At 47.2% G+C, this 27,040-nt stretch overlaps 5 protein-coding genes across 5 annotated transcripts; 2 read left to right on the top strand and 3 right to left on the bottom strand.

Annotated features, from left to right (window-relative positions):
* Positions 1 to 189: 189 nt before the first annotated feature.
* PADG_07637 (uncharacterized protein) lies at positions 190 to 1,735 on the bottom strand (the record flags this gene model as incomplete). Its single annotated transcript, XM_010764783.1, has 2 exons — positions 190 to 442; positions 510 to 1,735. The coding sequence occupies 2 exons, from the start codon at positions 1,733 to 1,735 to the stop codon at positions 190 to 192; spliced, it is 1,479 nt and encodes a 492-aa protein (XP_010763085.1).
* Positions 1,736 to 8,797: 7,062 nt separating this feature from the next.
* PADG_07636 (uncharacterized protein) lies at positions 8,798 to 12,246 on the bottom strand (the record flags this gene model as incomplete). Its single annotated transcript, XM_010764686.1, has 3 exons — positions 8,798 to 10,159; positions 10,224 to 11,903; positions 11,956 to 12,246. The coding sequence occupies 3 exons, from the start codon at positions 12,244 to 12,246 to the stop codon at positions 8,798 to 8,800; spliced, it is 3,333 nt and encodes a 1,110-aa protein (XP_010762988.1).
* A 2,676-nt stretch (positions 12,247 to 14,922) lies between these two features.
* On the top strand, positions 14,923 to 16,734 carry PADG_07635 (uncharacterized protein; the record flags this gene model as incomplete). Its single annotated transcript, XM_010764685.1, has 3 exons — positions 14,923 to 14,935; positions 14,985 to 15,411; positions 15,477 to 16,734. 3 exons carry the CDS (start codon positions 14,923 to 14,925, stop codon positions 16,732 to 16,734), a joined length of 1,698 nt encoding a protein of 565 aa, XP_010762987.1.
* A 3,129-nt stretch (positions 16,735 to 19,863) lies between these two features.
* Positions 19,864 to 21,611, bottom strand: PADG_07634 (uncharacterized protein; the record flags this gene model as incomplete). Its single annotated transcript, XM_010764782.1, has 3 exons — positions 19,864 to 20,032; positions 20,202 to 21,469; positions 21,555 to 21,611. 3 exons carry the CDS (start codon positions 21,609 to 21,611, stop codon positions 19,864 to 19,866), a joined length of 1,494 nt encoding a protein of 497 aa, XP_010763084.1.
* Positions 21,612 to 25,065: 3,454 nt separating this feature from the next.
* On the top strand, positions 25,066 to 26,777 carry PADG_07633 (uncharacterized protein; the record flags this gene model as incomplete). The annotated part of the gene is made up of 9 exons (XM_010764684.1): positions 25,066 to 25,286; positions 25,356 to 25,479; positions 25,552 to 25,570; positions 25,635 to 25,799; positions 25,873 to 26,026; positions 26,084 to 26,173; positions 26,256 to 26,289; positions 26,419 to 26,639; positions 26,711 to 26,777. 9 exons carry the CDS (start codon positions 25,066 to 25,068, stop codon positions 26,775 to 26,777), a joined length of 1,095 nt encoding a protein of 364 aa, XP_010762986.1.
* Between the last annotated feature and the right edge of the window lie 263 nt (positions 26,778 to 27,040).

Here is a 27,040-nt window from a genome sequence, read left to right as displayed (position 1 = left end):
GGGGGGGGGGGGGGGGAAATAAGAAAAAAAGTAGAGATATAATGAAAGAGCACGCTAATGGGTATAGACCCATACCGCTTGCAGGAAACAGTTTCACTCCGTTCACGAACACGCCCGCATGCACTGCACATGCACCACACATGTATCCTGGTACCAGACCGAAAGGAATGCCAGCTTCAAACGAAACCTTCATTTTCTGACAACTCGCTTAATAACATCATCAGGCTGCTCGTTGAGCAAATTCCCAATTTCCATGCTATCCGTCAAGATCAGGCGAGCATCTGTGTCTCCAATACTCATATCTTCCTTGATTAGCATGACCGCTAATTCCGGAACCATGACTGATTGCACGAAGCCGGAGACGCCAGCAGCTTTTATTAGAGTGTCCGTCGGGGCCAGGCTATTGAATTTCAATGCAAAATGGCCGATGATTGCATCCATCCTACATCAATATATGTGATACGTCAGTTGAATAGGCAAGGTTCAGGGAGAGAGAAGGTGCAACGTACATCTTCTTTGCACCCCAGGGGCCGTAATATCCAGTTGATATTTTATCCACCCCGTCTCCATGGACCGTTAAACGCAGGTTACCCCTCCGCTCCCCAGAACGAGCAGACTCCAATACGTTCCGGTAAAACGATGGCTTCTTGCAGGTCAATATCTGATCCAATTCAGCATAATGTTTCTCGATGCGCTTGTGGAGATTCTCCCAGTCGATTGTCGGATAGCCTCTATCGACCCATTCTCGCTCAGCCGCTTTTCTTGTATGATTGCGGCAGAATTGGGCTTTCTTCCTATAATTCAGGCCGCTGAGGTTCTGCAGTTCGTCCACAAATCTCGGATCGACGACCTGGTCGCAAATGGGGCAGAGAGTAGTCTTTGGCATTTGCGTCGCTGAGTCGAGATGTTGCTTTTCCTCCTGCGATAGATGGAGGCCTATGGAGGAAGAGATTGAGCTCAATGGGGACGATGACAAGTCGTCAAGAATGTCATCCAGGTGCGATGGGACGGTAATTGAGGAGCTTGTGGTGAAATCGGTTGATATTACGAGGGGGGTTTGGAACTCAGGGCCCTTGGCGGAGGCCTGTGATGACCGAGGGACAAGATCATCGTCGTCAAAAGTAGAAGGCGGGTGTTTAAATCTAGATGGAGGCCCATTTTTCGGAGCAGTATGAATGTTGCTGCCATATACTGTGGGATTCTTCATCGCACGATTTGGCTGTGAGGAGAAAGGGAACATATCCTTCCCAGGGGGGTCTAGAAACGTTCTACGAAGTTGCTCCTCTGGCGACCCAACTGGAGAAGACTTTGTCCTTCCTGAGCGCCTTCTCCCCTTCCGTGGAGTAATTATCTCTTTCTTCCTCCGTTTCGACACTGGTTTATCCGTCTCCTCATCCTCGGCCTCCTGAGATGATTTTCTAGCACTGACTTTAGCCGACCTCCCAGAGGATCTCCGTCGAGGTTCCGGAGAAGGCGATAATCCTGCACGGGAATAATTTAATTCTTCGCTTTCATCAGTAGAACTGAGGGGCTCGTCGTCCGTTGCGGGTTCAAACTTTGCTCTTTTTTTGTTGCCGGGTGCATTTCGTCGAGGTGTTGAGTCGATGGTTGTGCTATGTGGGACATTTCGTTGTACTACTTGGCCTCCAACTCTGGTCAGAGGCGATCCGTGTGCATTATTTTGTTTTGTGAGAAAATTGCTGGAGTAGCTAGAATTAGATCTAGCAGAGACCATTGTTCATCACTTGCTTGGGAGAGCGGGCCTGTAGTGAGAATGAAGCTGGAAGAGAATGAGAATGGGCCGTCTTGGAGGCCAATTGAGAAGTTAGCAGGTGAGTGCGGCCTAAACTCTCGTCTGCGGAGGGTGATTATGGAGACGGAATATCGGATGGGCTACCGTCGCGTGGAATGTGATTTTCTGCTGCGACCGTGACGCGCTTTGCATTTGGGTCGCGGGTGTTTAAATTCGGATTGCTGTTCGAGCGTAGGTTAAGTTAAAAGTTCGGTCGTTCCGCCAACTCTATGTGTGTGTGTGTGTGTGTGTGTGTTTATTTAACGCCCGGTTAGTCCACGTGCCTTATGGTCACGTGAACTAGTAGAGTCCGCGTCGAACTATAGGGCGGGTAGAGCTGCGCCCGTAGGCGACTACCTATCTAGTAGCTATCTTACAAATGAGGCAAAAGGGTTGCGTATTGCTGCACCGGCAGAGCCCATGGGTCGGTTGCCATAGAGCAGAGGTTTTGAGAGGTTTTAGGTTTGTGGGAGGGAGGTAGGGGAGGCGGATAGGAAGGAAGGCAAGGAAGGGAAGAAAGGGGAGGAGAGAGAGGAAGGAGGAGGAGGTGGTGAGGAAGACGGGGGCAGGACAGAGGAGAGGATGGACTGTGGGATCTGATCTGGAGGTGCGCGACAGCGCATTGGACAGATATTCTGATAGAAGGCTGTTTCTCTTAGCCAGTTATTGAAATCTAGGGCCCCACGCGAGGTTGCCAGTGTCTCGCGAAGATTGTAGATAGGCCGGCGCCGCTTTGCTGCTTTTCTTGCAAGAGTGCAATAGTAGAAATGTTCTGGGGTTTTGCTATGTCCGCACCGGCAGTAGCACTCTGCATCTTCATGCTTAAGGCGGCTGTGGTAGGCTGCAAAGTCTCCATGACCTGATCGGGCGGCATAGAGCTTTCCTAATGTGAAGCGTGAAAGTTTTGCCTCTGTTGAGGCTCTCTTTAGTGGGATCTCCAGCTCCATATAGCGTTTGGGCCGATTTTTGGCCCAGTAGTTCTCAAAGGCCCGTGTGGTTTGTTCCATAGTGTGCCGCTTTATATAAGCTAGAGTGCCTATGCTGTCGGGTTGAGGTACCATGCTTGCACTTGCTGCCTGCGCTGCGGCTGCTTTGGCTTCAAGATCTGCCTTTTCATTACCAGCCACGCCTGCGTGGCCTGGGACCCATCTAATGACCACCCTGCTCTGGGTGGCCAATGGGAGCCTATCCCTGCTCTGCCAGGCCTTTATGGCTTTCAGAAACTGCGCGAAGACCTGCTGGCTAGAGGTGTTTGGCACGGATCCAAGGGCTCGTGCTACCTCCAAATTATCTAGGCAAATGTAGACGTTGCTGGCAAACTTCGCCTGAGGTGAGGTGGTGGCTTCCTTTAGGCCCTGCAGGGCTGCCATTGCCTCTGCATCAAAGACCTCTGCTTTATCCATTGGCAGGTTTCCTGTGGAGATTAGACGGTGTTCGCTACCCCAGCATATAGCCCATCCTGCACCAGTCGCGCGCTGAGGGCGCTCTATCTGTGAACCATCGGTGAAGACCACCAGATCCAGGGGATTGCGTTGTTGTAGCCAGCTCTTAAAGTCTTGTGCTGCCTGTTCCTTTGTGCGGCCTGCCACATACCCAATCTGCAGATCTTCTTTCCTGGGAAATCTCATCCAAGGGGGCGTGAGTAGAGGGTCATATGCTTCTATCCCACCAGCATGACTGGACGCTCTAGACAGACGTGTGGTATAGGGCTTGGTGGTAGCTACTTTATTAGAGCGCCTCACTAGCGGGTGCCTCTTGTCAAGCTTTTTGATTCTTACTGCAAATACAGCACGCCGGTTGTCTAGTGTCTCTTTCATTGGCATGATTCCTAGCTCACGGTGTAGAGCTGAAATGGGTGTGGTCTTGTAGACTGGCAGTGCCCCTCGCAAAGCATCTCTAAGGGCTAGATCTAGCTTTCTGACTAGGCAATCCATTCGATTGGAGATTTCCTTTCCCTTCTCCATTCGTGTGGCTCCAGGCCACCAGGCCTCTGCTCCATAGCAGAGCACAGAGAGCACACAGGCCTGAATGGATTGTCTAAGCAGTTGTACTGGGGCGCCTCTTGCCGTGTTGCTTAGTGCCCGTATGCCATTAGACACCTGTCGTGCCTTAGCCGCCATGGTCTCCACGTGTTTCTTGAAGCTCAGTTTTCTATCTAGCCAGATTCCTAGATATCTTATGGAGCTTTTCACTGCATTTGCTGTAATAGAGTGAGTGCCAGATGTTGTTTCAAGGTCAATTGAGGGGTTTGAAAGGATTCTGCGCCGTGTGAAGTGTGCTATCTCAGTTTTGGCAAAATCAAATGTTAGCCCTTCTTTGCTGGCCCAATCATTTAGCAACTTGAAATCCTCCTGGAGAGTAACAACATTCCCTTCAAGAGTGGTTCCAGCACTAAGCAGTCCTAGGTCATCTGCGTAGCCTGAGCGTGCACGTCTTCTTTGTATAGTTCCTAGAAAGAACAGAGGCTGAATAAACAGCATGAATAGAATAGGTGAGACTGGCGAGCCTTGTGGAAGCCCTGCTGGGATATCAAAGAGCTCTCCCAGGAGTCCATCCAATCTGATCCTGCCTGTGCGTCCTGTCATGAAGCTTTCCACCCATCTAATTAAATTTGGTGGCCAGCCTTGTTCTTGCAATCTCCGCAGCATCCTTCCTCTGAGTACAGCATCAAAAGCACCCTTGATGTCCAGAGTAAGAAGAGAGACTACTTTTCCATGGGCCCAGGCTTCCTCTATATCATGAACCATCGCTGCCACTAGGTCTGAGGCAGCCCGCCCAGGGAGGGCTCCAAAGTGCTGGGGGTGGACAATCTTCTCTTGTATAGCTGTCCAGGCCAGCCTACGGGCTACCAGGCGTTCCAGTCCCTTCCCCAACGTTGAGAGAAGGGCTATGAGCCTGTAGGATCGCGGGAGTGTTGGATCTCTGTTGACCTTAGGCAGCACAACCAGTGTGGCATCTCGAAAGGAGGTTGGGTGCCAGCCAACCCTAAGGCAGGCTCTGAACAGCCTTTCCACCGATACCTTAATATGTGGCCATGCCTTTCGTAGCACCTCTGTTGGCACTCCATCAGTTCCTGGAGTGGTATTACCCGTGTTCAGCAGAGAACTTTGTATCTCATGTGCTGAGGCAACAGGAAATGGTAATTTGACAGATGGTGGGTTGGACCAGCTAACTGGGATATCCTCTCTGCTTGCAGCCTTCTGTAAGAGCACCCGTTGCAGAAGGTCTCTTTTCTCTCTAGGGGTTGTTCGCGTTCGCCCAGTCTCTTCATCTACAAGAGGGGGGGAATGAAAGGAGCCAGTTGAATGGGCCCATTTGATCATCTTAAAGATATCTTTCCCCACTGAGGCCTCTGCTATCTTGCCTCGCCAGTATTCTCTCTTGGCTTTCCTGGTGATCCTGGCTACGTTGCTTTTTGCTTCTCGTAAAAAACTAGAGCCTAGGCGCTGTGCACGATGTAGTGTTGTCACTGCTTTCTGGCAGTCCTCATTCCACCATGGCTGACCTGTGCCTTGCCCGGTGCTCTTCTTGGTGGAACTTTCCAGGGAAGCTATTAGTGCATCTGTGATACCTTTAGCCAGGGCATCCAGCTGATCTGTATTGGGGTACTCTGGGATATCACATAGTTTGTCTAGTTTTGGCTTATAGGCCTCCAGCGTCTGGTTAAAGACCTTCTCATTCATGGTGTCGAGACGGAAAAAATGGGGTGGCCTGTCAGGCCTTGCGCCCTGTGGAAGGCTGATTTTGGTGAGAAGAGTCTGGTGGTCAGAGGAAGTGTAAAGGGATCTGTCCACCTGTGTGTCCACTCCTTTGATAACTAATTCCGGGGTGGCCCAGGCCAGGTCTATCATGTTATGCCCACGTGTGGGGGTGTCTGGGTCCATGGTGAGAGTAAAGTTGAAATCCATGGTCCATTGCAGGAATGGTTCCGCCCACATGCTTGGAGGCACTCCTGGTTGCCACACGGGGTGCTTCATATTGAGGTCGCCAGCAAGGAGCAACGGGAGTGCTGGGACAGACCAGGAGAGAAGACAGCCCACACCTTGTCCAGGATCCTCTGCGCCTGGGGGTGCATTGTATATGTTGACTGTCTGAAGCTGTAGACCCCAGGCCTGTATGTGCAGCATGTGGATGTCCCGGTTTTCTGCCCAGGGGCCTGGGACTGCATGAGCATGGATTTGTGGGTGTTTACGCACATAGGTGAGGACCCGTGGCTTCCTGTCCCACTTTTCAATTGGGGCAAAGCAGTTGAATGCTGGATGCTTTTTGGAGATGCGTTGGCTTAAGTTCCTGTGAATCCAGGGTTCCTGTATGAGAAGGATGTCAGTCTTTCTTTCAAACGCTAGATTGAGGGCCGTCTCGTGTGCTGGGCCCCCTTTTCCTACGTTGACTTGCATAATCTGCAGGAATTGCGGGGACCTAGAGTTCTTCTTCATTGAGTAGCTGAAAGGAGGGTGTTGTTGCATGAGGTGACATGTTGGGTGTTGCATTAGGTGTTGGGTTGGACACCATGCCTAATGCTGTGCCTGATGCTGTGCTCAATGCTGTGCTTGGTGCTGTGTTTGATGTCAGCGTGAGGTTAGATCTACACTCAGTAGAGTCATTCAACCTCAGGTCTGCTGATGGACCTCGACCACCGCATTTGCTGTTACTTGCCTTGGCCAAGTATGCCTTACTCTGTGCATTGCGGATATCCCTCAGCTGGTTTCTTGAGTGCCTTTGAACAGTCCCATTCTTTATCCCTGGTCTGGCGGGGCAGGATGGATCATCCGCGGCATGTGGTCCAAGACAGTTAGTGCAGCGATTGGGGCATCCACATGCTTCATTCTCCTTATGACAGGATGGATTTCCTTTCACATGGTTCTTAGAACTGCATTTTTTGCAGCGAGGGACGCGGAGGCAGTATCTCTCTTGATGAAATCCCCAGCATTTGCTGCATTGTTGTATTTTGACCTTAGGTGCCTTTCTGATCACTGGTCTTTGATATCCATATAGTTCCACTTTTGATGGCAGGTTTACTGCTGTCTCTTGTGAAAAGTGTAATATAAGGGTGGCTGTTGGGTTTCCAGGGTGTATTTTTGCCCAGCGACTCTGGACAGGCTTGATTCTGGTTTGGAGTGTGAATTCTTCTGTCATGGATTCTGCTGAGAGACGCAGAGTTCCACCATCATAGTCACTAATCTCCATGGGCAGCCCAGGAATCAGGCAGGTGATCCAATGTTCTTCCTTCTCTATCTGAGCATTGGTGAGAGTGGCTGCTAAAACATTCTTTTGGGCTAGCAGGGCCTCCATGTCTTGCAAGCTTCTAGGAATGATGGCAATGCCTGTGGGGATGGCTTGAACTGCTGTGATGGCTGCTGCCAAAGGCCCCGGGAGTTCAGCCTTCAGCTTTCTAAGAGTAGCAATTGGGCTTGCTTTGCGAGCTAGATGATCTGAAGGCAGGCGCGCGAGGATTCGTGGTGTTTTTCCTTCTCTGGGGTTATTCCTAAGCAGGGGTTTCTGCAGTACAGTTGCTGGTGTTTTTGTTGCATTGGTGCTGTCTGCAGCTGTCTTTGCATAGGTAGGAGCACTTGCATCATTTGCACCAGTGGAGCCAGCAGGCTTGATTGTGGTGGACTGCTTAGCTGTTTCTAGACTTCCATTGTACCAGTCCTTGACTAACGCCTTCACGGCGGCTCCAAGGGCCAGTGCCCTTGATAGGCCTTTTGCCTTCATGATATCTAGGTCTTCTTCAATCCGATCAAGCATATTTGCAGCAGCTAGTGCTTCTGCATGGGATTTCTGTGCCTCAGCCTCGTGGGCGGCTAGGAGATCGCTAGCCATCGGGCCACGTAGGTTGAGACGTATTGGTGCGACATTTCTGCTCTTTGAGCTGCCTGCTGGTGTAGGGGAGCTTGGAGGCTCCATGTCATTCAGTTCACATGTGCGGCGGGCGATTGGGGTGAGGAGATGGGGTCTCTTGGGTGGACGGCGTATGGGGGAGCAGATGCGCGTCAAGGCTCGGGACGCGTTCGGTGGTGTTGGGGGGCTGGGCGCGCTGGCAGCGCTGCGTCGGCACGCCATCAGGCTTGCTGCCTGAGGGGATGGGAGAGAGCTTATAGGGATGTGATCAGGATTGATTAAGATGTTTGACTGAATTATGCTTGTAGCGTTTCCGGTGCGGATAAGTCCGCCAACTCTATTGACCGGCCCCAAATTGAGTGTGAGAGGATAACAACGCACCTTAACCCGTGATGGTTGCCAAGCTCAAACGACCGAACACAGGCGCGGTTTTATGATCTATAATTATATATGTATATGCACATGGATATGAAAGAGAACTTTACGGACCCAGTATATAAAAATATCTTATTATTAATGATTATCGGTGTATCCCGCCGGTTGGGACCATATTCACATCCAGGGGTCAAATGCGGTTTTCTACTTCAGCATTCTCCCAAGGGCATCACTAAGAGAAAGACATAACTAAGTTTTCTCTGCGTATCCAGCTCCCGTCTCTCGGATCTAACGTTTAGAAGCATATGCGATTCCCATAAGACTGAAAGTAAAGTAGCAGCCGAAAAGAAAACAACAACCTGTACAAATTCATCGGTCGAGGGGTATGGTCATGACTCGATGGTAATGATTAAGATGTAAAGATCCAAAGATATTTAACCTCTATACAAATATCAATATAGTACCGGGATATCCATCAGTCAACGCGATTAGAAGAGAGAATAGGAAAACGAAGGGGGAAGAAGCTCCTCATTAATACCAAGCGCAAATCTTATACTTTGATAGCAGAGAGAAATCTTGCAACACCAATGTCAAACGAAAAAGGGTAAAATGAGAAATGACAACACAAAATCCACTTGTTTGGGATAGAAAGAATTTATATATGGAAAGAAAGATATACATAAAATTGAGACTTCCATCAACGCGGAAGACAATAATTAAATAAAAAGAAGAAGAAGAAAAGAAAGAAGAGAAAAAAAAAACCCACCGCCTCCTAGTTGCTATTATGCACTACTCAAAACTCAATTGTATATCTGCATCTTTTCGTTCATCGTCATCGTCATCAGCCCAGGCATTATGGCTAAGGTTAACACTGCCAAATCTCGAGCTTGACCCACTGGTAGATTCCAATGATGGCGACAAACTCATCCTGGACAAGTCGTATGGTGGAGACAAGGCCGCCGGTGGCCGAGGTGATCGGGATGGAGGACTAGTATATGATGTATCAAAGGTCATCTCTATGTTATCATCGTCATGGCCGCGGTGGTTGCTTTCAAACGTTTCCTGCCAGCCCCCAAGGGTGTGACTCGGTTGCCCTGCAGTCGATTGGCCCAAGGTCGAAGGACCACCGTTGTTGGCCTTTGTCACCTTGGGCTCGGGGGCGTCATACGAACTCACTGACAGTTTCTCGCCAGACGATGAATCTCCGGGTAGATGTGAAGGTGGGTTGAGATCAATCTTTATCGGGGGAAGTGTGGATTCTAGTTGCTTCACTTCCATTTGTTCAGCTGCTAGCTCGGCGCGGATAGCACCGATATCAAACAGAACAGAGGGGTTGTGAGAAGTACGGCTACGCCCACTATCAGACGAATTTCGAGAAGAACAGTCCTTGCCATCTACGTCATAGGTTTCCCATCCTTTCTTCTCAGCAAGTTTCCCACGTTTAAAGAAGCCAAATCGCGTCTTATCCGGCTTTGCTTCTGCTTGCTTGCGTGCTTCGTCGATTTCACGAATCAGCTCCCGTTGTCTTTCTTGGTGTTTATCTGGATCGGGGTCTTCAATTTCAGTAAATTCGTCACTTTCCACCTCCCAGCCCAGCTCGCGAAGTAGCCTTGGCATCGCCGCACGATAAGCCATATGCCCATTAACGAGCTGCGTGACATTCATGTTTTCGATTCCAGGAACATTATCCACAGGGGCCAGGCCGGCGACCCTCATAATTCCACCGCTGGTGGCTCGGAAGAGGTATCCGAGAATCCAATCATTGGAAGCATAGCCATTCACGAACTTGCCAGAAACGACACTCCGCGCTTTCAGGTATTCATCTTTATTTGCAACAATTGGAGAACCGAATAGATAAACATTTTGAACCAACCCGTGCGCATCTTTCTCGGCAAGTTCTTTCAAACACGCGAAGATTACGCGCGACCCTAAGGAAAATCCTATCAAAGTGACGGGTCGATTCCCGAGGTTTCGAGCCATGAGGGAATCGGCCAGAATGAGGCCACATGCATTAGCACGGACCAGTGAAACATTCCACGGATTGTCGATCAAGTACGAAAGTTTGGTGAGAACAATTGGGAGTTGTAACGATGCCATTAGAGCAACAAGAATGGTGCTTCCCAGGACTTGCTGAAGACCTTGAGTGAGAGCCTGGATGGATATTATAATTAGCAAAAGGAAAACGAGTTAAAAGTAAACAATAAGTTGCACATACCTCCGTTGCAAGAATATTAATTGTATCTCCCATACTCTGAAGCATTTCTGGTTCCCAAAGGACCGAATAGATATCCCCTATTATGGGATCCACCGTACTGAAAGGCAGTCGAACGTCGTCAACTTTACCGGTCATCCACCCAGAAACGGTGACGATGAGGTTAACCCTCTTATTATTATGCAAGGGCCGATATTCAAACGTTTTCACTGCACCAGTTCTCCTATTAGAAGCTCTAACGGCTATTGTGCCACCTGTAAGTGTAGCGCCAGATGCTATGAGAGCTGTTCCCCCAGCACCCCCTAGGAATGCACCGGTTCCGGTGACTCCGATCGTGGTGAATCCAGCCGCGAGACCGGCACCGATGACTGGCGCCAGCAATCCTGCTGAAAGGCCTATCACCAAACCTCCACCCACCGTCGCAAGGCCCATGATCATATATCTTTTCTTCAAGGCCTGTTTTCGCCTCATTTCCATATGTTCCGCTTCATCCCAGGTCTCCTTGCCTTTCTCCTCTTGCATTTCCAATGCATCAACCACCCGCTTTTCAAATCGACATATCTGTGACCAAGTCACACCCAAGGATTCCCCCACTCGTTCTAGCAATCGACGTGAGCGGGCGTCATATGTCGAGTCAGCGATAAGAACTAAAAATAGGTCGCAAAGCACCGTCCATCGAATGTCGATATCTATCTTCTCCGAAGTCGGCATCTCAGAAGGAGATTTAACTTCTGGTATATCGCCATCGGGGTGACTTTCATACGGTTGCTGTGGAGGTGATGACGATCGTAATGAGCAATATTCAGAAGAATCTGATGATCCACTTGAACTGGGGAGTTTCTCCGGGGCAGGGGCAGCGGGGGAAGAGGTTGACTGTCTTGGGGACTCAACTTCAGCAGAAAGGGGGTTTTTAACTCGAGAATTTTTCATGAGCGGCGGGATCAGGTCGGCTGGCTGAACACCATGTTCTGCCAGCTGTTCGATCATTATCTGTTCCGCAGAGTCGATGTCCATGTGTGTATATAGCCGGATCATCATCTGCTGACCCCACTTGGACATAGCATCAATGGCTGCAGATATGTACTTCTTCGATGATCTCGATGGCTTTATATCTTGAAACTCCTTTATCATTTGATAGATAGTTAATCTTGTCACTCCAACATATGCAATTCTTTGTCCTTCAGTTAAAAGGTCCTTCGTTGCTTTTAACTGGGCGAGGGGGTCCCGTTGCTCGTCTTCAACACCAATAGCATTGCTTTCCGGCTCTTTGAAAAGGTACTTCGTCTCATCATCTAAACTGGTGACTGACTGCACATCTTCGTCGATCTGGACACGAGTATAGCCTTTCCCTGCGCCCCCCAGTCCCTGATAAACAGCCGCATCATCTTCCTGTGCAGCGCCACGAGCAACAATTCTACCATAATCATCGTATATATCAAATTCATCCAAAGCTGGCATATCCTTCCATCCCTCATCCTCAGAAACGTCACTAACCTTCTCCTCCTCGACTGCCGTAATCCGCTGATGTGACCATTCAGATATGTGTTGGGTGCTTTGGCTGGACGAAGAGCGTTTGTGAGTTTTCGAAGCATCTGAGTCCAATGATTCAAACTTGTCGATGTTCTCCGGCGTATCTGAATTGCTGGATTCAGCTAAGGTGCCCACTGGTTTCAGAATCTTTCGCTATGTTGGAAATATCGGGTGTTGGCGTGGAATGCGGAACGACTCCATTTACGGTAGAATGCCTTGCAGCTCCAGATGCAATAGTGGGCGGAACTGCCCGATCTTCTTCTGATAGGTCTACCTCCTTCGTGCTTTCAATGGAAGTTGGCGCCGCAGCCTCGTCGTCTTTTGCAAGCGTTACTCCGTCCTTCGCGACTGGTGATTCGTCATCTTTGTTTGACTGTGGTGACCGACTATGAGTTCGAATAGGTAACCCAAACTCATCGCGCTCGACCACGGGGGCCAAAACCCCTCTCTCAGCAGCTTTTGCTGGGACAGGGGTAGGTTGGGAAGGTCCGGACATTGCGTAGAGCCCGTGGCCGCCGGGTTCATTATAAGTAATCGTGGATCGATATGGGATATTTCTCGAAGATGGAGTTGGTGGTCCGCTCGGATCGACGTACCCGACACATCCGCAGTCCGTCAACTCAACGAATTAAAGACAGTAGTCCATCCACGCGGGTGGAGGTAGCCTGATCGTTCCCAAAACTTCCTTATCTCTGGGCACATTCAACCGACCCAGTCAGTTCCTTCAACCACCAACCAGCAGTCGCTCTTTTAAGGTAATAGCTGTGGAAAATAGAAATCGACTTCTGTCCGTGGATAACCAATAGAGGGGAAAAGGGTCGGGAGGATAAGTTGGATGTTCGGTGTGGCGGGCGCAAAGGGCTGGGTGCGACAGGACTGCGATGTATCACGCGATTCTAGTTCAGCGCCTCAACTTCTGCAGGCAGGAGGGCTGCGAAATACTTCCGAAACGCGTCACAATGTGATGGTGAGGTTTAGGTTCTAGTTTGATGCTGGTGCTGTCTGATGTTGAGGTGCTTCACATTGATCCTCGGGGACTTTTCAGCAGCTGATCGATGTTTGGCAGGGGCAATAACGACAAAACCGGCATCAAGTCGTTTAAACTTTCGTCAGTAAGTAAAGAGTTGCATCAAAATATCTAGTTCTTCCTTCGAACATGCATCTGGAGATTCTTTTCAATCCACTCCTTGTTGCAGCTTGCAGCTGTTGGTTTCAGCAACAACCATAACTGACTAGTTACCGAGTTGGCATAAATTTATATCTTTTTTATTATTTTTGTGTGTTTTCAACACGCGACCCGCAGCCTACGGAACATCTACCAGGTCTATGGTGTACGTCGTAAACAATATTTTGCCAAGGGTTTCTGCATTTCTCTGTTGATATTGTTTTTTTTCGCCGGAAGCTATATTCAGGTACGTGAATTAATGTTTATCTACCTGTTGATAGGTCGCCTAGCTGAAGGTGTGGATGCTGCCCGCTAATCAACCTGAATCAATGTCGTCATATACCTGGACGATATCAGGCTTGGGCGGAGGGTCCATTCCATAAAGTCAGCAATCCGAGAACTGTCAAACTCGCGTTTTCTTGCACGAGCAAGCAAGAATACCCTGTGTGTGTGTGTGTGTGTGTGTGTGTGTGTGTGTGTGTGTAGAGGTCGAGATGTGCATAACAATCCTAGTTATTTCATCCAAACAACAAGTAACAAAAATCCCCGTCCAATGTTTATTTTGTTACCGCAAAGGAGCAGCAAGTGCTTCCCCACCTCAAGAGATAATCCATGCTTTTTTTGATCCTGGATAAAGAATAATCCAACATTGGATATGAAAACAGGAGAAATGACCAATCCCTATTTGCAGCCAGGGTGATGGAAGTTGAACGTCCTAACACCATACAACATGGAAAGGGACCTTATATCTTTCATATTTTGAAATCGTCTTCTCTTCAGCATTAATAAACGGGCAAACCTCCCTCAGATCTGGCAACTACAGCACCTGGGTTGAGCTCATATCAGTGCCAACCACCTCGGAATGAATCGACCATGGGTTTACAGTCCTATTCATTTGTCGCAGCTGCCTCCTAATTCTTTGAGCACCGTGTATATAGGAGAGAAGTTCCCCTTGCATCCTCCATGAAACGCCTCAAGATCTGTGGGTTTCTGAGCAGCCCTTGACAGTTAAACTGCGCGACGGGTCATTCTTGACGTTTTCCATTTAGATGAAGATAATACTAGGCCTTCTGGATTACCATGTAACCCGCGTATAGCCAAGTATCGGACGTATGAAGAACATGAATTAAAGTGGGGTCAGATTGCTTTAACATGGAATCTGCATTCAATCTAGATCTTCTGGATTCAAAGATTCAGAGCATCATACGCAAAGAATCAGACATTGTTGCTAATCACTCAACTCTCTCAACAGTTAACTATCTAGATCAACCTAGTAAGAGAGTATTGATATGAGAGAAGCTAAGAAAATTTGCATTATTTAAATATGAAGAAATCCAATCAAATATGAACATTAGTAAAGGGTAGTGAGATCCGATACATGAACTCAGCATTTGCCCAGTTAACCCATCCCAATCTCATGGCTGATCTGCTTCGTACCAAAAGGAGGAGATTCCGCCCACAAATTAGTGCAGTCGCGGTCAGGTGATTGTTATCTGTCGAAGGATGCAACTCGTTAACTACCTACGTCATCGCCGTATCAAACGCTCCCCCACCCCAAGGCTGGGTTCAAGCCTGATATTCTCTTCTAGCAAAGGGCCACTATCTGCTGAAAGTTAGGCTGAAGGTGGCGATGTCGATTGATTGCATTAGTTCTCCAGGAGGAATTCTCTGGGGTTAACTGTGCACGGGGTGGACACGATGTTGCTCCTTAGGCCAATAATATGTCCTTGTCGCATCTGTTCGGCGTTAGGCTGCCGGGTGCAATGACTCGACGCCGTATATCTAGCCTTACTGGACTGGTTGAGCAGAGCCTCCCTCTGGATACATTGTGTCCTTTATATTCCGCAAGCTTGGGAATTGAAGGATCTCCGTCTAAGCAAAAGACCTAGATCCAACCTGTCATCTAGTCATCGCAAGAGCATCCACGAAGTTCTTCTCAAGTGTATTTTAATTAACAACTGGGCCCGTAGTGGGTTGAGAAATCTTGTATTCTATGAAGAATTTGAAATGTCCGAAATATGTACGTCTTGATCTCCCGCCTCAACTTACAGAAACTAATGGGACGTCAGACACTATTCGTTCAATCCTGCATGTTGCGGGTTCGGGCTTTCGGCTTTCCTTGATGTTGAATGCTGTTGCCTGCGAAGTAGCATCTGCTGGCGTCGATGTTCACAGCATTGGGAAAGGTCTTTCTCTGTATGCGATGTCTTTGAAGCAGATTACACACAGTTTTCAGGCGATGGATTCGCTACATTCATCCGAGGCTTTGAACACTGCAAGAGAAATTAGTGAACAGAGTCGTGCCATATTTGAGGATTTGGAAATAATGCTGGAGCAAGTTCAACAAGATAATGGAGGTTTGGTTCAGGAGCGATTTAAACGCTGCTTCAGAAAACAGCATGTTTCGTATCTGCTAGCCCATCTCGAAAGTCTTAAGCTGAGTCTTATGCTCATGTTCCAAGTTCTACAACTTGGAAAACTTACCTCTAGCATAAGGTACGTAGAATTGCCTATCCAAATGTCCAAAATAGAACCAGGGGCTGAATAGTAAACACCGGCAGGAATGCTTCAAATCCTCTTGGAAACGATTTCATTCAGCAAGAGCGTGCGGAAACCCAAAATATGGTGATTGTCCGGTATTGGTCTGTAAGCCGGCTTGAGCGGTTATATGAACTCGCTGCTCGGGAGGCCATGGAGTACAATCAGAACCAAAACGACTCCAGATTGTCTAACCCTCAGCCCAACAGCCTTGGATTGCAACCACCGTCCTCTACACCAACTAAATTATCCGTGATATCCCTTGGGAACCTTGATACGTCACTCACTCCAATTAACCAGTCCCCAAAGGATATGCTTCGTGTATCTTCAGATGTGATTGAGCCGTTAATCAATCGATGGACGCGATTGGAGGAGCGTTGGGAACTACCTGCAGGACAATTCAAGGGGTCACTCCGGGTGTTACTCGACTCCGAGAGCGAATTTGAGGAATGCGGCGACGAGTCTGATGGGCATGGTATTCAAGGGTATTACCTTGAGGGGACTACATCGGACTGGAGAAAACCTAATTCTCAAGAGGCAAGGAAGCACGCGGCTGAACTTCGAAAGGGGTATTCCAAGTTTCAAGCCCGAGTTGATAGTGACACCGATACAGCAAGTGATATCGAGAAGCAGCCTACAAAGCGGAAAGTCAGATTTGCTCCAAGTGGAAACACTTCAGCTCCAGAAACAGGAACGCATCGCCAAGGCCACGATGAACAGGTCGGTGCAGATAATGGCAGTTCGAAACACTCACCATCCCAACTCCACATCCCAATTCCACAAGTCGCCGTCTACGCTCCCGAACAACCCGATATCCGCTCACCCTCATCACCAAACCACCCACACAGCATGCCCCGCTCCATCCCTCAACAACGCCAGCCGCAGAGATACAGTCATACTCCCCCCAGCTCATCTCCCAACAGCCATTCACGGCCCTTCGGTTCTTCACCCAGCCAGCACCACCACGCCAATCAGCATCTCTCGTCTTCACCGCATTCTCCCAAATGGCCGTCGTCATCTGCCCCAGCAACCAATATCCAGAGCCACTCTCCTCGAGCGCCCGCGCCTCATACGCATGCAGCACAATCTCACCACCATTCCCACCAAGCCACATCCCGAAGAAGTAATAATAATAGTGGCAGGCAGTCTCGACATGAAACGCCAGCTAAGGAAGATAGTTCGGAACGACGGAGGAATCTGAAGCGGTCTGCAGCTGCCGGAATTCTGGGTGCTGGTGCGATTACGACCTTTCTTGAAGCGCTTGAGGGATTTTCGATATGAAGTTTCCCATCAACATCCAAAAGGGAAAAAATGATATGCCAGCATTTCGTCGCGACGGCAAATTCTCACAGCAGCCGCGTCCTGGACACGACCATATTCGTGTTTTCTCAACCCGTAAAGGAACCTGCAAGCGATAGGGGCGCGGTTGAAGTTGGGGGTTAAATTGGCGTTGGATATGGATAGGCCGGGGTTGTTAAAACGGGGGTCTGAAGAGCCCGCGATTGGAGGGCAAATTAACGAAAGTAATAGAGATATGATGAGTGGAAATAACGACAGCGCTTGTTTCACAATATATTTATTTATATACTGTACATTGTAGGGGAGCAAAAGAGTAATCAGGAGAAGCAGAGTTGTCCGCCATGGCCGACGTGTGCTTTTTTTTTCCTTTGAATTTTGCCGGCGTAACGTTATCGATGCGACCTTCTCCACGGATATAACTAACTACGCAAGAAGTTCTGCGGCGGGCCGAGTCACAGCAGACTCCTCACCCTGTTGGAGGTGATAAATACAACCGACTCGATTGGCGATCCCAACGCCTGCGCCAACCAACGTCGTACCGCAATATGTAGTGAGTTACCTCTCGAGTGGCATGGCAGGGAGTTGAACAGAGTTTTCATTTTCCTTTTACAGATAAACAATTTTGTGCACAGGACTAAAATACTGGCTTCTCAAGCGTAGGAAAGCTTTTGTTTTGCTTCATTGATATCAGACGCTGCCAACCACCCCTATTCTTCGCTTTCTTGCACACATGCACAGGACGCAAATATTGGACCCGGCCCTGAGGAATCCAGCTGCAGCAGATCCTACCACGGCTGCTCTTGTAATACTTGAACTGACCTGACCTTGCCGTATGAGTAGTGTGAATGCGTAGATATTACATCCTCGTTCTCATACATTTATCTCTCTGTGGTATTAATTAGGATGAAGTTGAGCATATAGTCGATTTAAAGCGCACTCTGATCAAGTTCAGTTTCAAGTGTTTGTTTGGCACCTGAGGACCACCTGTGCTTTGCAACTTGGTAACTAGCACAAATCATCCAGCCTGTAACTCTACAATCGCATATGCACATATACCGACAAGGCGAATCTGCGGTATAACACTCAAAATTGGATAACAACACTCGTAGGGACAAAAGCACACACCTAACTAACATAACTACCTCTTGACGAAGGGAAGGACGAGTGTTGGAGAGTGAAGGAAGAGAATTCATCGGAAGGACAGGGGATGGTATGACGGGTGGATATCCGCCACCCGCCCGCCAGTTTTTTGGTCACGCCGTAGGATCGATCTATAAAAATAGAAACCTACGGAGCAAGCAATCGTATAAGTTAAAAAAAAAAAAATATAACCTCCCGTTTGCAGATATGTCGAACCAACTTGAATGCTGGGCTGGAGCATTTGGTGGAATTTTGTTTCGTTGATATTTATTTTTCTTCTCTTCTCTATAAAAGAAATAATTTAACATTCACTGGGTAGGACTCAATATGCAGCTGTCCTACGAACAATAGCTAAAATACGCCACTTGAGATGGGTGCAGAGCTATTGTTCCGTGGTGGAAAAACCCTTTCGCGCGTTGGTTAGTTGTTAACTAGTTACATCTTCTCCTCTGCTTCATTCTCCCCTTTTTCTTTTTTTTTTCAGCGGGTGAATCAACGCAGAGCATACATAACGAGGAAATATACATTTAGATACTAAAGCAGAAGGTAACTAGCCCTTGCAGCACGCGTCTGCTATTCTTTCTCTTCTTACGCGCACATTGCGTGGTGAACGAAATAATAGATAGATTCGTTTGTTAGTTACATGCCGGTTCTTCCCCTGAAAGTTTCTGTCAATTTAATCCTGGCGTGCAAACCGGTATCCAGTTTACGAAGCTTGTGTGCATTGATGTTGGATGTACCTATGAAAGGAAATATAATACAAACTCTTTTATCAGAGACGAAAAAGGGCCCGTTGAACTTTTTCGCAATTATGTACCAGGAAATAGCAACAAAGAAATTACTGAAACCAACAATCCAAGCAAAGCAAGCCTTGCTAGGAATGATGATTGCCTATTGGTAGTTATATACTCCGCATTCTCCCAGATACAGAAAGTTAAGATCAAGATGTCGAGTCTTGGGACATACCCGACCCCATGACATTTTCCAGGGGCCAGGTCCGTTTCGGTGCATCGCCAGATAGTTAACGGACTAGCTGCGCCCAACGTGATGTTTCATGATCGCTGATTGTACCCTAGTTTACTCTAGATAAACAGTACTCTAGATAAACAGTATTCTACCGTGATGATGAACCCCCCTGATTGGTGCCTGTTTTCGTCGTCACATCTCTCGCCGCTGCGCAAATGAAATCTTCGTAACATTCCACTAGCACGTAAAGGAAGATGGCAATTCTTCTGTGGTCAGCGCGTAGAGACCACGTTTTTCTAGGGAACGGTAAATGATATCCATGGAAGGAAGCTATCTGTCGGAACGCCGGATTAGGAGGAATAGGAAAGTATCTCAAAATTAACTGCTGTTTGGTTCTTGGTGCACAGCGAACCCCGAAATATAGATGAAAAGAAGACGCCTGATAATCGGGCTCTTGGGTTAAACTTTGGCGGCTGTCCGGTTCAATGGATTCGAGTATCGTGGCGTAGATATTGTACCATCTGGCCGGGTATCTAAGAAGGGACGCATGGTAATAATGCAGGGGAGAGTCAATGACTCGGTTACCTACCCCCAAGCGGTTAAGGGAAAGAAGAGATATCTCACATATCTGAGAATCAGAAAATACACAACATGTGAATGGGTAAAAATACAGATTAACTGTCTTGCTAAACTAACTTTTGTATACTGGACAGACAGGATGATCCCATCCCCAAAAAATATATAGCGGAAATGAAGAGGTAGTGAATGCCCATCTGAAGATGTCTGCTTATCTCAAATAGTGAGTGTGAAGCCCAGTTGGCTGTGTATTGAAATAAGCGCCAAAAGCAAAAAGCAAAAACATCTCTTGGAGATAAAAAAAGGTGAATTAAACCCGCAGCAGAGAAATATGTGTAAAAGAAAAATCCTCAATGACATTTGTGCAAATTCAATACAAGACACTAACCACTTGAGAAAACATAAAGAAAATGCTGGATGGAGCTATTGTCATCTTTGGACAGGCTTTGCTATTACCTTCAGCGGCCGTCTGGTCCAAGTTTGATAGTTTTGCATACTGTCCCAATAGTCTTCCTCCCCGCCGTCTTCGGGGAGAAGTTTCAGGTCAAAATGCCAGAGGACCTTGGATAGGATAAGTCTGATTTCGTAGTAACCCATCCTGTAAGCCAAGTTAGCAAGTCATACTTCTGTGAGACAAAAGAAATAAAAGAAATCGGTTACGGTTGGAAAGTGGAGGCAAACACACACACACACACACACACACACAAAAAAAAAAAAAAAAAAAAAAAAAAAAAAGAAAGAAAGAAAGAAAGAAAGAAACAGCGTACTTTTTGCCTGGACAGTTATGTGGCCCATAGCTGAACGGAAGAACAATTGCTTTTTCATCAGTCGCGAAAAGTGAACTGCCGCCTTCACCTTCCTTAAGCCATCTCTCTGGAATAAATGAGTCCGCTTGGTAGAAGTATCTAGGTGAGCGGAGGAGAGAGTACGTGGCAACAGAAACATTAGTGCCACCGGGAACGAACTCGCCACAGATAGTGGTTCCGCCTTTCGGGACGGTTCTGGGCAAGCCATTGGTACAGGGAGGGTAATATCGTAGACCTTCCTCAATACACGCGTTGAGATAAGTTTGCTCCAGGAGTGAGTCGTATGTGATTTGCTCAGATGAGGAATATTTGGTCCGAATCTCGGTTATCAACTTGTCCATCTTGTCAGGGTTTTTGAAAAGGAGGAAGGTCAGACAACGTAATTGAGTTGCAGAAGTCTCACTACCTCCGAAAACGAGAATGGGAGCGTTTGTGTGGACTTCCTCCAAGTTGAGTCCCTTTCGGCTGCCACCATCCAACAAGTATCCCATGAGACCCGGACGTGAATTTGCGTCACGACTTAGGTAACGCTCCAGCTTCAGTCCTGTATAGCGGAAATGAGTGTCCCGTAAGTTGTTGAGGGCTTTTGAGGGTACAAGAGCCCAAAGGGCTCGAAACAAACGATACTCATACAGTACTACAATCATGGCAAATGCTTTGAGAAAGTCGTGGATAGACCTGACCCAAGGAACATACTTCGAATTTGAGAGCATCCCAAGTGGTTCGCCAAAGAGAAGATCACCGATTATGTCGAAAGTGGTGAAGTTATACCAATCAGCCAATGCTACTGGATGTCCTTCAAACCCCTCCAGACGCTTTATTAGCAAATCAGCGTAGCGGACAAAAAGTGTCTCCTTCTCCCTCAGCATTTTCTCTGAGAACATGGTGGTCATCATCCGCTTTTGCCTCGTGTGAGTAGCCCCTTCAGCGGTAACGACAGACTGGGCCCCTTCCTTCTCCTCTACACCACTCACTGCTTTGGTCACTTGAACTTTGGACTGCGTCCCGTAGATATCTCGCCACCCCTGTGAATGGGCGAAACTGAGTTCATTGGATGCGATCCGGACAATTTCGCCATACTTCCTGTGGGCATTGAATCGAAATTGCGCTCTCTGACCGCGCAGGGTTGCCAAAGTCACCGGGATTCGTCCCAATGCTAGATATTTGGGACCCGGAAACTTGCTCAGGGGATGGAAGTAAATGTTATATATGACATTCCCCACAATACACTATGTTCCCACGCAGAGTTGGAAACCATCAAGAGACTTGTTAGCGACTTGCACAAGCTTTAGTAGGCGAATGGGATCAACATACAAGGAGAAGACCAATACCGCAGGTGGTCAAAGTAATAGAGTTGTCTACCAACCCCATGTTTTTTTTTTCTCCAAGGGTGAATGTCAGAAGATATGTCTTTTGGTTATTACTCAAAATATTTTTGAGACAATTTTTTTTCTCAGTTTGCAAACAGGTAGGTCATAGATCCAGGTAGATGCGAGGTGAAATAGTCCTTATAAGGCCCATCAAGCAACCAGCATATCCTTATCTATTTGTTTATACCTGGACCAAACATGGGGTTAGTATAAAAAATAAAGTTAAATTTGGAAGTAAAGGAGAAGCAACAAAAAAGAAAAGAAACTACGAACACAAAATAATCTTCGATCTGGTGTCAGCACTTCCATATGGCTTTATCACAACTCAAAACTCGACGATAAAAACTGGGAGAACGGGGGATTTTCAGCATGAAGAGGAACCAGGAGATATATTTAAGGCTATAATTATCCCCTTCTCCAACAGAACCAGTGCATATCCGGGTGATTCCATTTATGCCACTTGCGCTAGATTCAGTCAGATGAAGATCATCCCCGGTCGAGTGATATGAGAACGGCACCGCGTGGCGTAGGCGTTCGTCAAGGGCATTCATGAAAAACGGCAGCATTGCTTCTTCGCATCAGAGTCTGCATTGTTGAATTCTCCAGCAATGCCGAGGGAAGGGGGGGGGGGGGGGGGGGGGGGGGTTAGTGAAATTAAAAATGCTGCATTACTGTCGCGTGGTAAAAGATGTAAGTATTGTGTCCTTGAGCTGACGAATCGATGGAAAGCTGTGGATCACTGCCTTGCTAAACTGCCTTTGTTCTAAATGAAAGTATACCGCCTTGGATACTTACATGTTAAGTATCGCTGGCGTAACGATGTATGAATTGCATTGTTTGCTTTGTTTCAAATGTTCCAATATGGCGGTTGGTGGGTGAATCGAATCTTGTGAGAGATGCTGCGCCTTCGTATTATTGGTATGATGTCGAAGCTGCTAGGTGCGAGATACTCCGTGCAGAGTAGCTGGTTAAGCTGTGCGGTAACTAGTGACGTATAGCTATATTAACCCAGCTTAATACGGCAGTGCCCGAGACCGCGAAAGACTTGTGATATTGTTTAAATAATTATTCGTCATGGCTGCGGTTGTCGTTCAAATATCAACCTTGGGGGGGGGGGGGGGGTTGGCTAGAACAATTTCCACACCACGGCCCCAGTTAAAAATGTTCTTTTTGTGCCATGCTTTGCTGTCACTTGGTTGTTGAATAATGCTACCCCACCGTATCCAACTCGGTTTAATCTAGACAGCGAGTAGAATGGGACTCCCGGTGATGCCTTTGCCCAGAACGTCGAGGGGTACCTCAACCAACACACGTTCGCTAGCAACCCAAAATAGAGCCTGGGTAGACGTAAGGGATGGCCGGTTAGGTGAAGCAAAGACAATACATAGATAATCAGCCGCCTGTTAGTATTGTTGTTCCTCAGATTCTTCATTTCCACCGTCGCCAGTTAGCATTAAATCCCTGGGTAGCCTTCATTAAGGTTCGATATATATGTCTGTCTGATTTTATCACTTAATTCAAAAATAGGTACTGCACCCTATCGCAATGTTTCGTTCCTCTGGTGGGGCACACAAAGGCGTATGGAACACATGTCGTTTTCATCGACAGGATCAGGACCAGGTTTTCCATTTCTGGAAAATATCTGCATGGGGGGCGTGGCAAGCCAACTTGATTTCCTGCCTTCAAAGCCATCCACTCATAGATGTCCAGAATGCGGCAGATCCATAGATGCGACCAAAGGACTGGGGAGATGTGCCGTAAGTTTCAATAAAGATATGAGGTTAAGGCAAAAATATGTGAGAAAAATAGACTGAGGACGAGAAAATATTGCAACCCGAAGATTACTTCTGATAATAACGGTGAGCAACGATTCCACATGATTTAACGGTTTTATGGAAAGAAATTCGTCCTGGCTGGGGGATGAAGTTGTTTCATCAGTGTTTTGACGGACGAATTGGTCAAATGCGAGGATTTGCAAGGGCTTAATTTGACCTGACCCATGAATAACTAGTAATTAGCTCGTCTCTGAGAAATTCGGAGCACCCAGTTCAGCTACATCGAACAAATCAAAGAAAAAGGAAAATCAAGAGTTCAAAAGTCAATTGATTTATGGAGGCGTGAAACTGCAGGGTTTCTTAGGATAAAATAAGCTCTGTGGCTGACTGGTTTATCAATCCACGTATTCTTGCTATTGTTGTCAACGCAACACCTACAGATCGTGGGTAATTAACTAGTAGGATTTGGAAGATTTCGTTTCCGTGCCGTTTATCAACACAGCTGCTCCCCGCCTTTCTCTCTTCAACTGGACGAGAAAATAATAGTCTAGCTTAGAATGCGTGCATGGAACATAACATGTACTGTACATTATCCATCGAAATTGGGGGCCACGAAGCCCTCACTGGTCGGCAGTGTCGACGATATTATATGAGGGATGCTATTATCCTAATATCTAAACAAAATACAACTAGACCATAGTTTTCGACCCACAGCCCATTCTATTGGTTCCTTGTTTGCCAATCGGACCGTGTCATATTTAACGGACTACAGAAGGATAAGGATAGATAGAATAAGTTATCGTTGTATACCTATTTCAACTGCAATTAACAGAGAGCATAATCTACTAACCTGGCATGATTACTTAGACATCTTCTGACTGATAGTCATGAGGAAATGTGCTTCAGAGTGTTCTGATTTTTCCTGATAAAGAGCTATTCTGTCAGCCTCCGAGAGGTATATGTCTGCTGAGGCTGGGGTATGGAGTTGAGAAGAAACTATCTTGAAGTCAGAGTCCTTCAGTCGACCAAGATATGGCAGAAAAGGTGAAGAATAAAGGAAGAATGGGTAAAGCATGATACGAGATAACATACTTCTAGTTTGCAAGAACTAACTTTAACAAGACCTTATACGGACGAGGGGCGGTAATATTGAACATCCATGAACAATGAAAGAATAGCCTAGAGTGGAGACCGCAAATAATGGTTGCGATATAAAGCGTCCCAAAGGGAAAAAAAAATAATAACCTCAGAAGAAAATCTTTTGTTTGTAGCGGAAAAGGTGGGGGTGGAAATGACATGCGCTCTGTGAAGAAACTTCAGCGGTATCAAGTGCTAAGTTAAGCGCAATGGCGAAATTATGATCGTAGGATTCACTGAAAGGCATTCAACGGCTTTCCGCTAGAGGACAGCCGGATGGGATCGTAAGAATATACGGTTTCGATGCACAAAATTTTAGCGCGTAAACAATATGTACAGCAAAACCAAATCCCCGGGATCGAGGTGCATCGAGGTGCCCCCCCCCAATATAAAAGGACTCGATCTGCACTGCGGGACCGATGTGGGGATTGCGTTTGCAGCTGCAATTCCCCTCCATTATTAATAAAATGCTCACGGCACCTAAACAGTGGTAAAATTCAGACTTCGAAACACAAGGCTCCGGTAGCTGCCCTCGACGTTAAAATGGACTGTGCAAGTGATGTTAGCTCTATTCATTCCGCCGACCCATCCGAATGCTCGTTCGCCGATGGTACCCTGAAAGGGGAACAACAACGAATCATAGATCTATTGAAGGGGCAGTCATTTACAATACCATATCTCTCTAAAGCTTTCCCCGGATGGTATGTTGGTATCAACCAACATTATGAAAAAATCCACGCAGAAGAGAGCACGTTTCTCGATAAGTAAGTACATACGACAACGGCACATTTGTGTGGTGTTCAATTCGAAACTGATATGTTCGACCTCTCTAGATGGGTGGAAAGAGAAAACCTCCGGGAGATGGCCAAAAAGGTTAACCTGACACTTTGTATTGCGTGCTTCTTTCCGCGCACGACGGAGGAAAGATTGCAAATTTTGTTTGAGAAAATGGCTTGGGTATGGTATTCGCTCCCAGCGACTGACACTTTTACCCAATCAGACCAGATGAATTAACAATTATTGCTTCAGTTCTTTGCATTCGACGATGGTGAGCCACTGTGATTGTGTCCAAGGGCCCAAATCCAAGACTTACACCGATATACTATCAACAGATGCAGATAGCTTTCTTCGAGCGGATGAATTCGCAGATCAACAGGTTGTCCCATTCTTAAAATATTGGATTAACCCGGAGCGAAGCGGTCCAGAGCCAATTGTCCTTCCATGCTGCTACATCTATCGAAGTTGTGGTCCGAAACTCGCGGTGGGATGGTCAGAAGGTAGGTCCAATCCAAAATCCATATCACCAAATTGTATCTTCTTTTCCGTCATTGACCAGACGACCGGTTACAGCCTCAAAAGAGCAGTTTATGGACACCACAATCGAATATGTCAACTGCCTTTTTGAGGTCAGCAAACAGCGAGAAACATACCTACCTTCTATAGAAGAGTATATAGAGGGGAGGATCATCAATATTGGAGTCTATCCAACCCTTGATTTGATCCCGTAAGATACCCTCTCCTAGCCCAGACTTTTGGGAGCAGTATGTTGACAATCTGCTAGCTTTGCCAGCGGCATAGAAATACCTCAAGAGACCTTAAGGCACGAGGCTGTTCAGACGATCCGATACCATGTGGTCCGAATAGTTTCTCTGTAAGTGGACGTCCGTCAATGTTTCAGTTCGCAGATAAGTGTCTGCTTGAAATTACTGACCCTGCGTGGCTTCGAAACTTAGCACCAATGACTTGTTCTCAATCAGAAAAGAAATTGTAAGTTCATTTCCACTTGTGTTTTTGAGTTTCAAGATGAGAGGAAATCTGCCGGGTTCCCTAAGTTGGCGTCTGAAATGTAGTTTTGTCTCACCGCTTAGAATGATAACTCACCTAATCATCATTTAGAAAGATAACCAATTCGACAATATACTGCCACTTCTTGTGATGCGCAGAGGGATGACTATGCAAGAGGCAGCTGATTACACTGTGGAGCTCATTAAAGAATCTTATCATATCGTCAACGAGGCGCAAAAGCGCCTACCTGCTCTAGAAGGGAAAGCTAAGGACGACCTTGCAGAATATATCGAGCAGTGCAAAGACCAAGCCACAGGTAGTGTTTGGTTTCAGTAAGCATCAGCTAGACTTGACAACAGTAGTAATTATGATAGAAAGGATCTTGCTGACCCCTTCTCACCAGTGAGCTGTCACCGCGGTACCTCGGTCAGGGAGCATACGGGGAACAAGAAATCCGTGTCCAACTTTGAGGAATGTTTCGCAACGGATAACGATTCTTTGAGGCTCAGGGTCCTGCAATTCCAGTCTTGTATATTGAGCTACCTAGATCCCCAAAGCTTCCACACGTTCATTTCTGTGCAATGATTTGGTTTGCATCTGCTGATCTTGTTCATCATAGAAGAAGAGCAACACGACCTGCTGTTTCTTTAGGTTCTTCCCTCTCTTTCGCTTCTTCTCTTTCCCTTCGTGGAGAAGAGAGCCATTATCCATGGCAGAGTTCATTTGGTAGTTC

This window comes from Paracoccidioides brasiliensis (assembly GCF_000150735.1).
Source record: "Paracoccidioides brasiliensis Pb18 unplaced genomic scaffold supercont2.12, whole genome shotgun sequence".
NCBI classification, from domain to species: Eukaryota; Fungi; Ascomycota; class Eurotiomycetes; order Onygenales; family Ajellomycetaceae; genus Paracoccidioides; species Paracoccidioides brasiliensis.
Note: the sequence above shows the minus strand (reverse complement) of the source record. Positions and strands in the feature narration are given on the sequence as shown.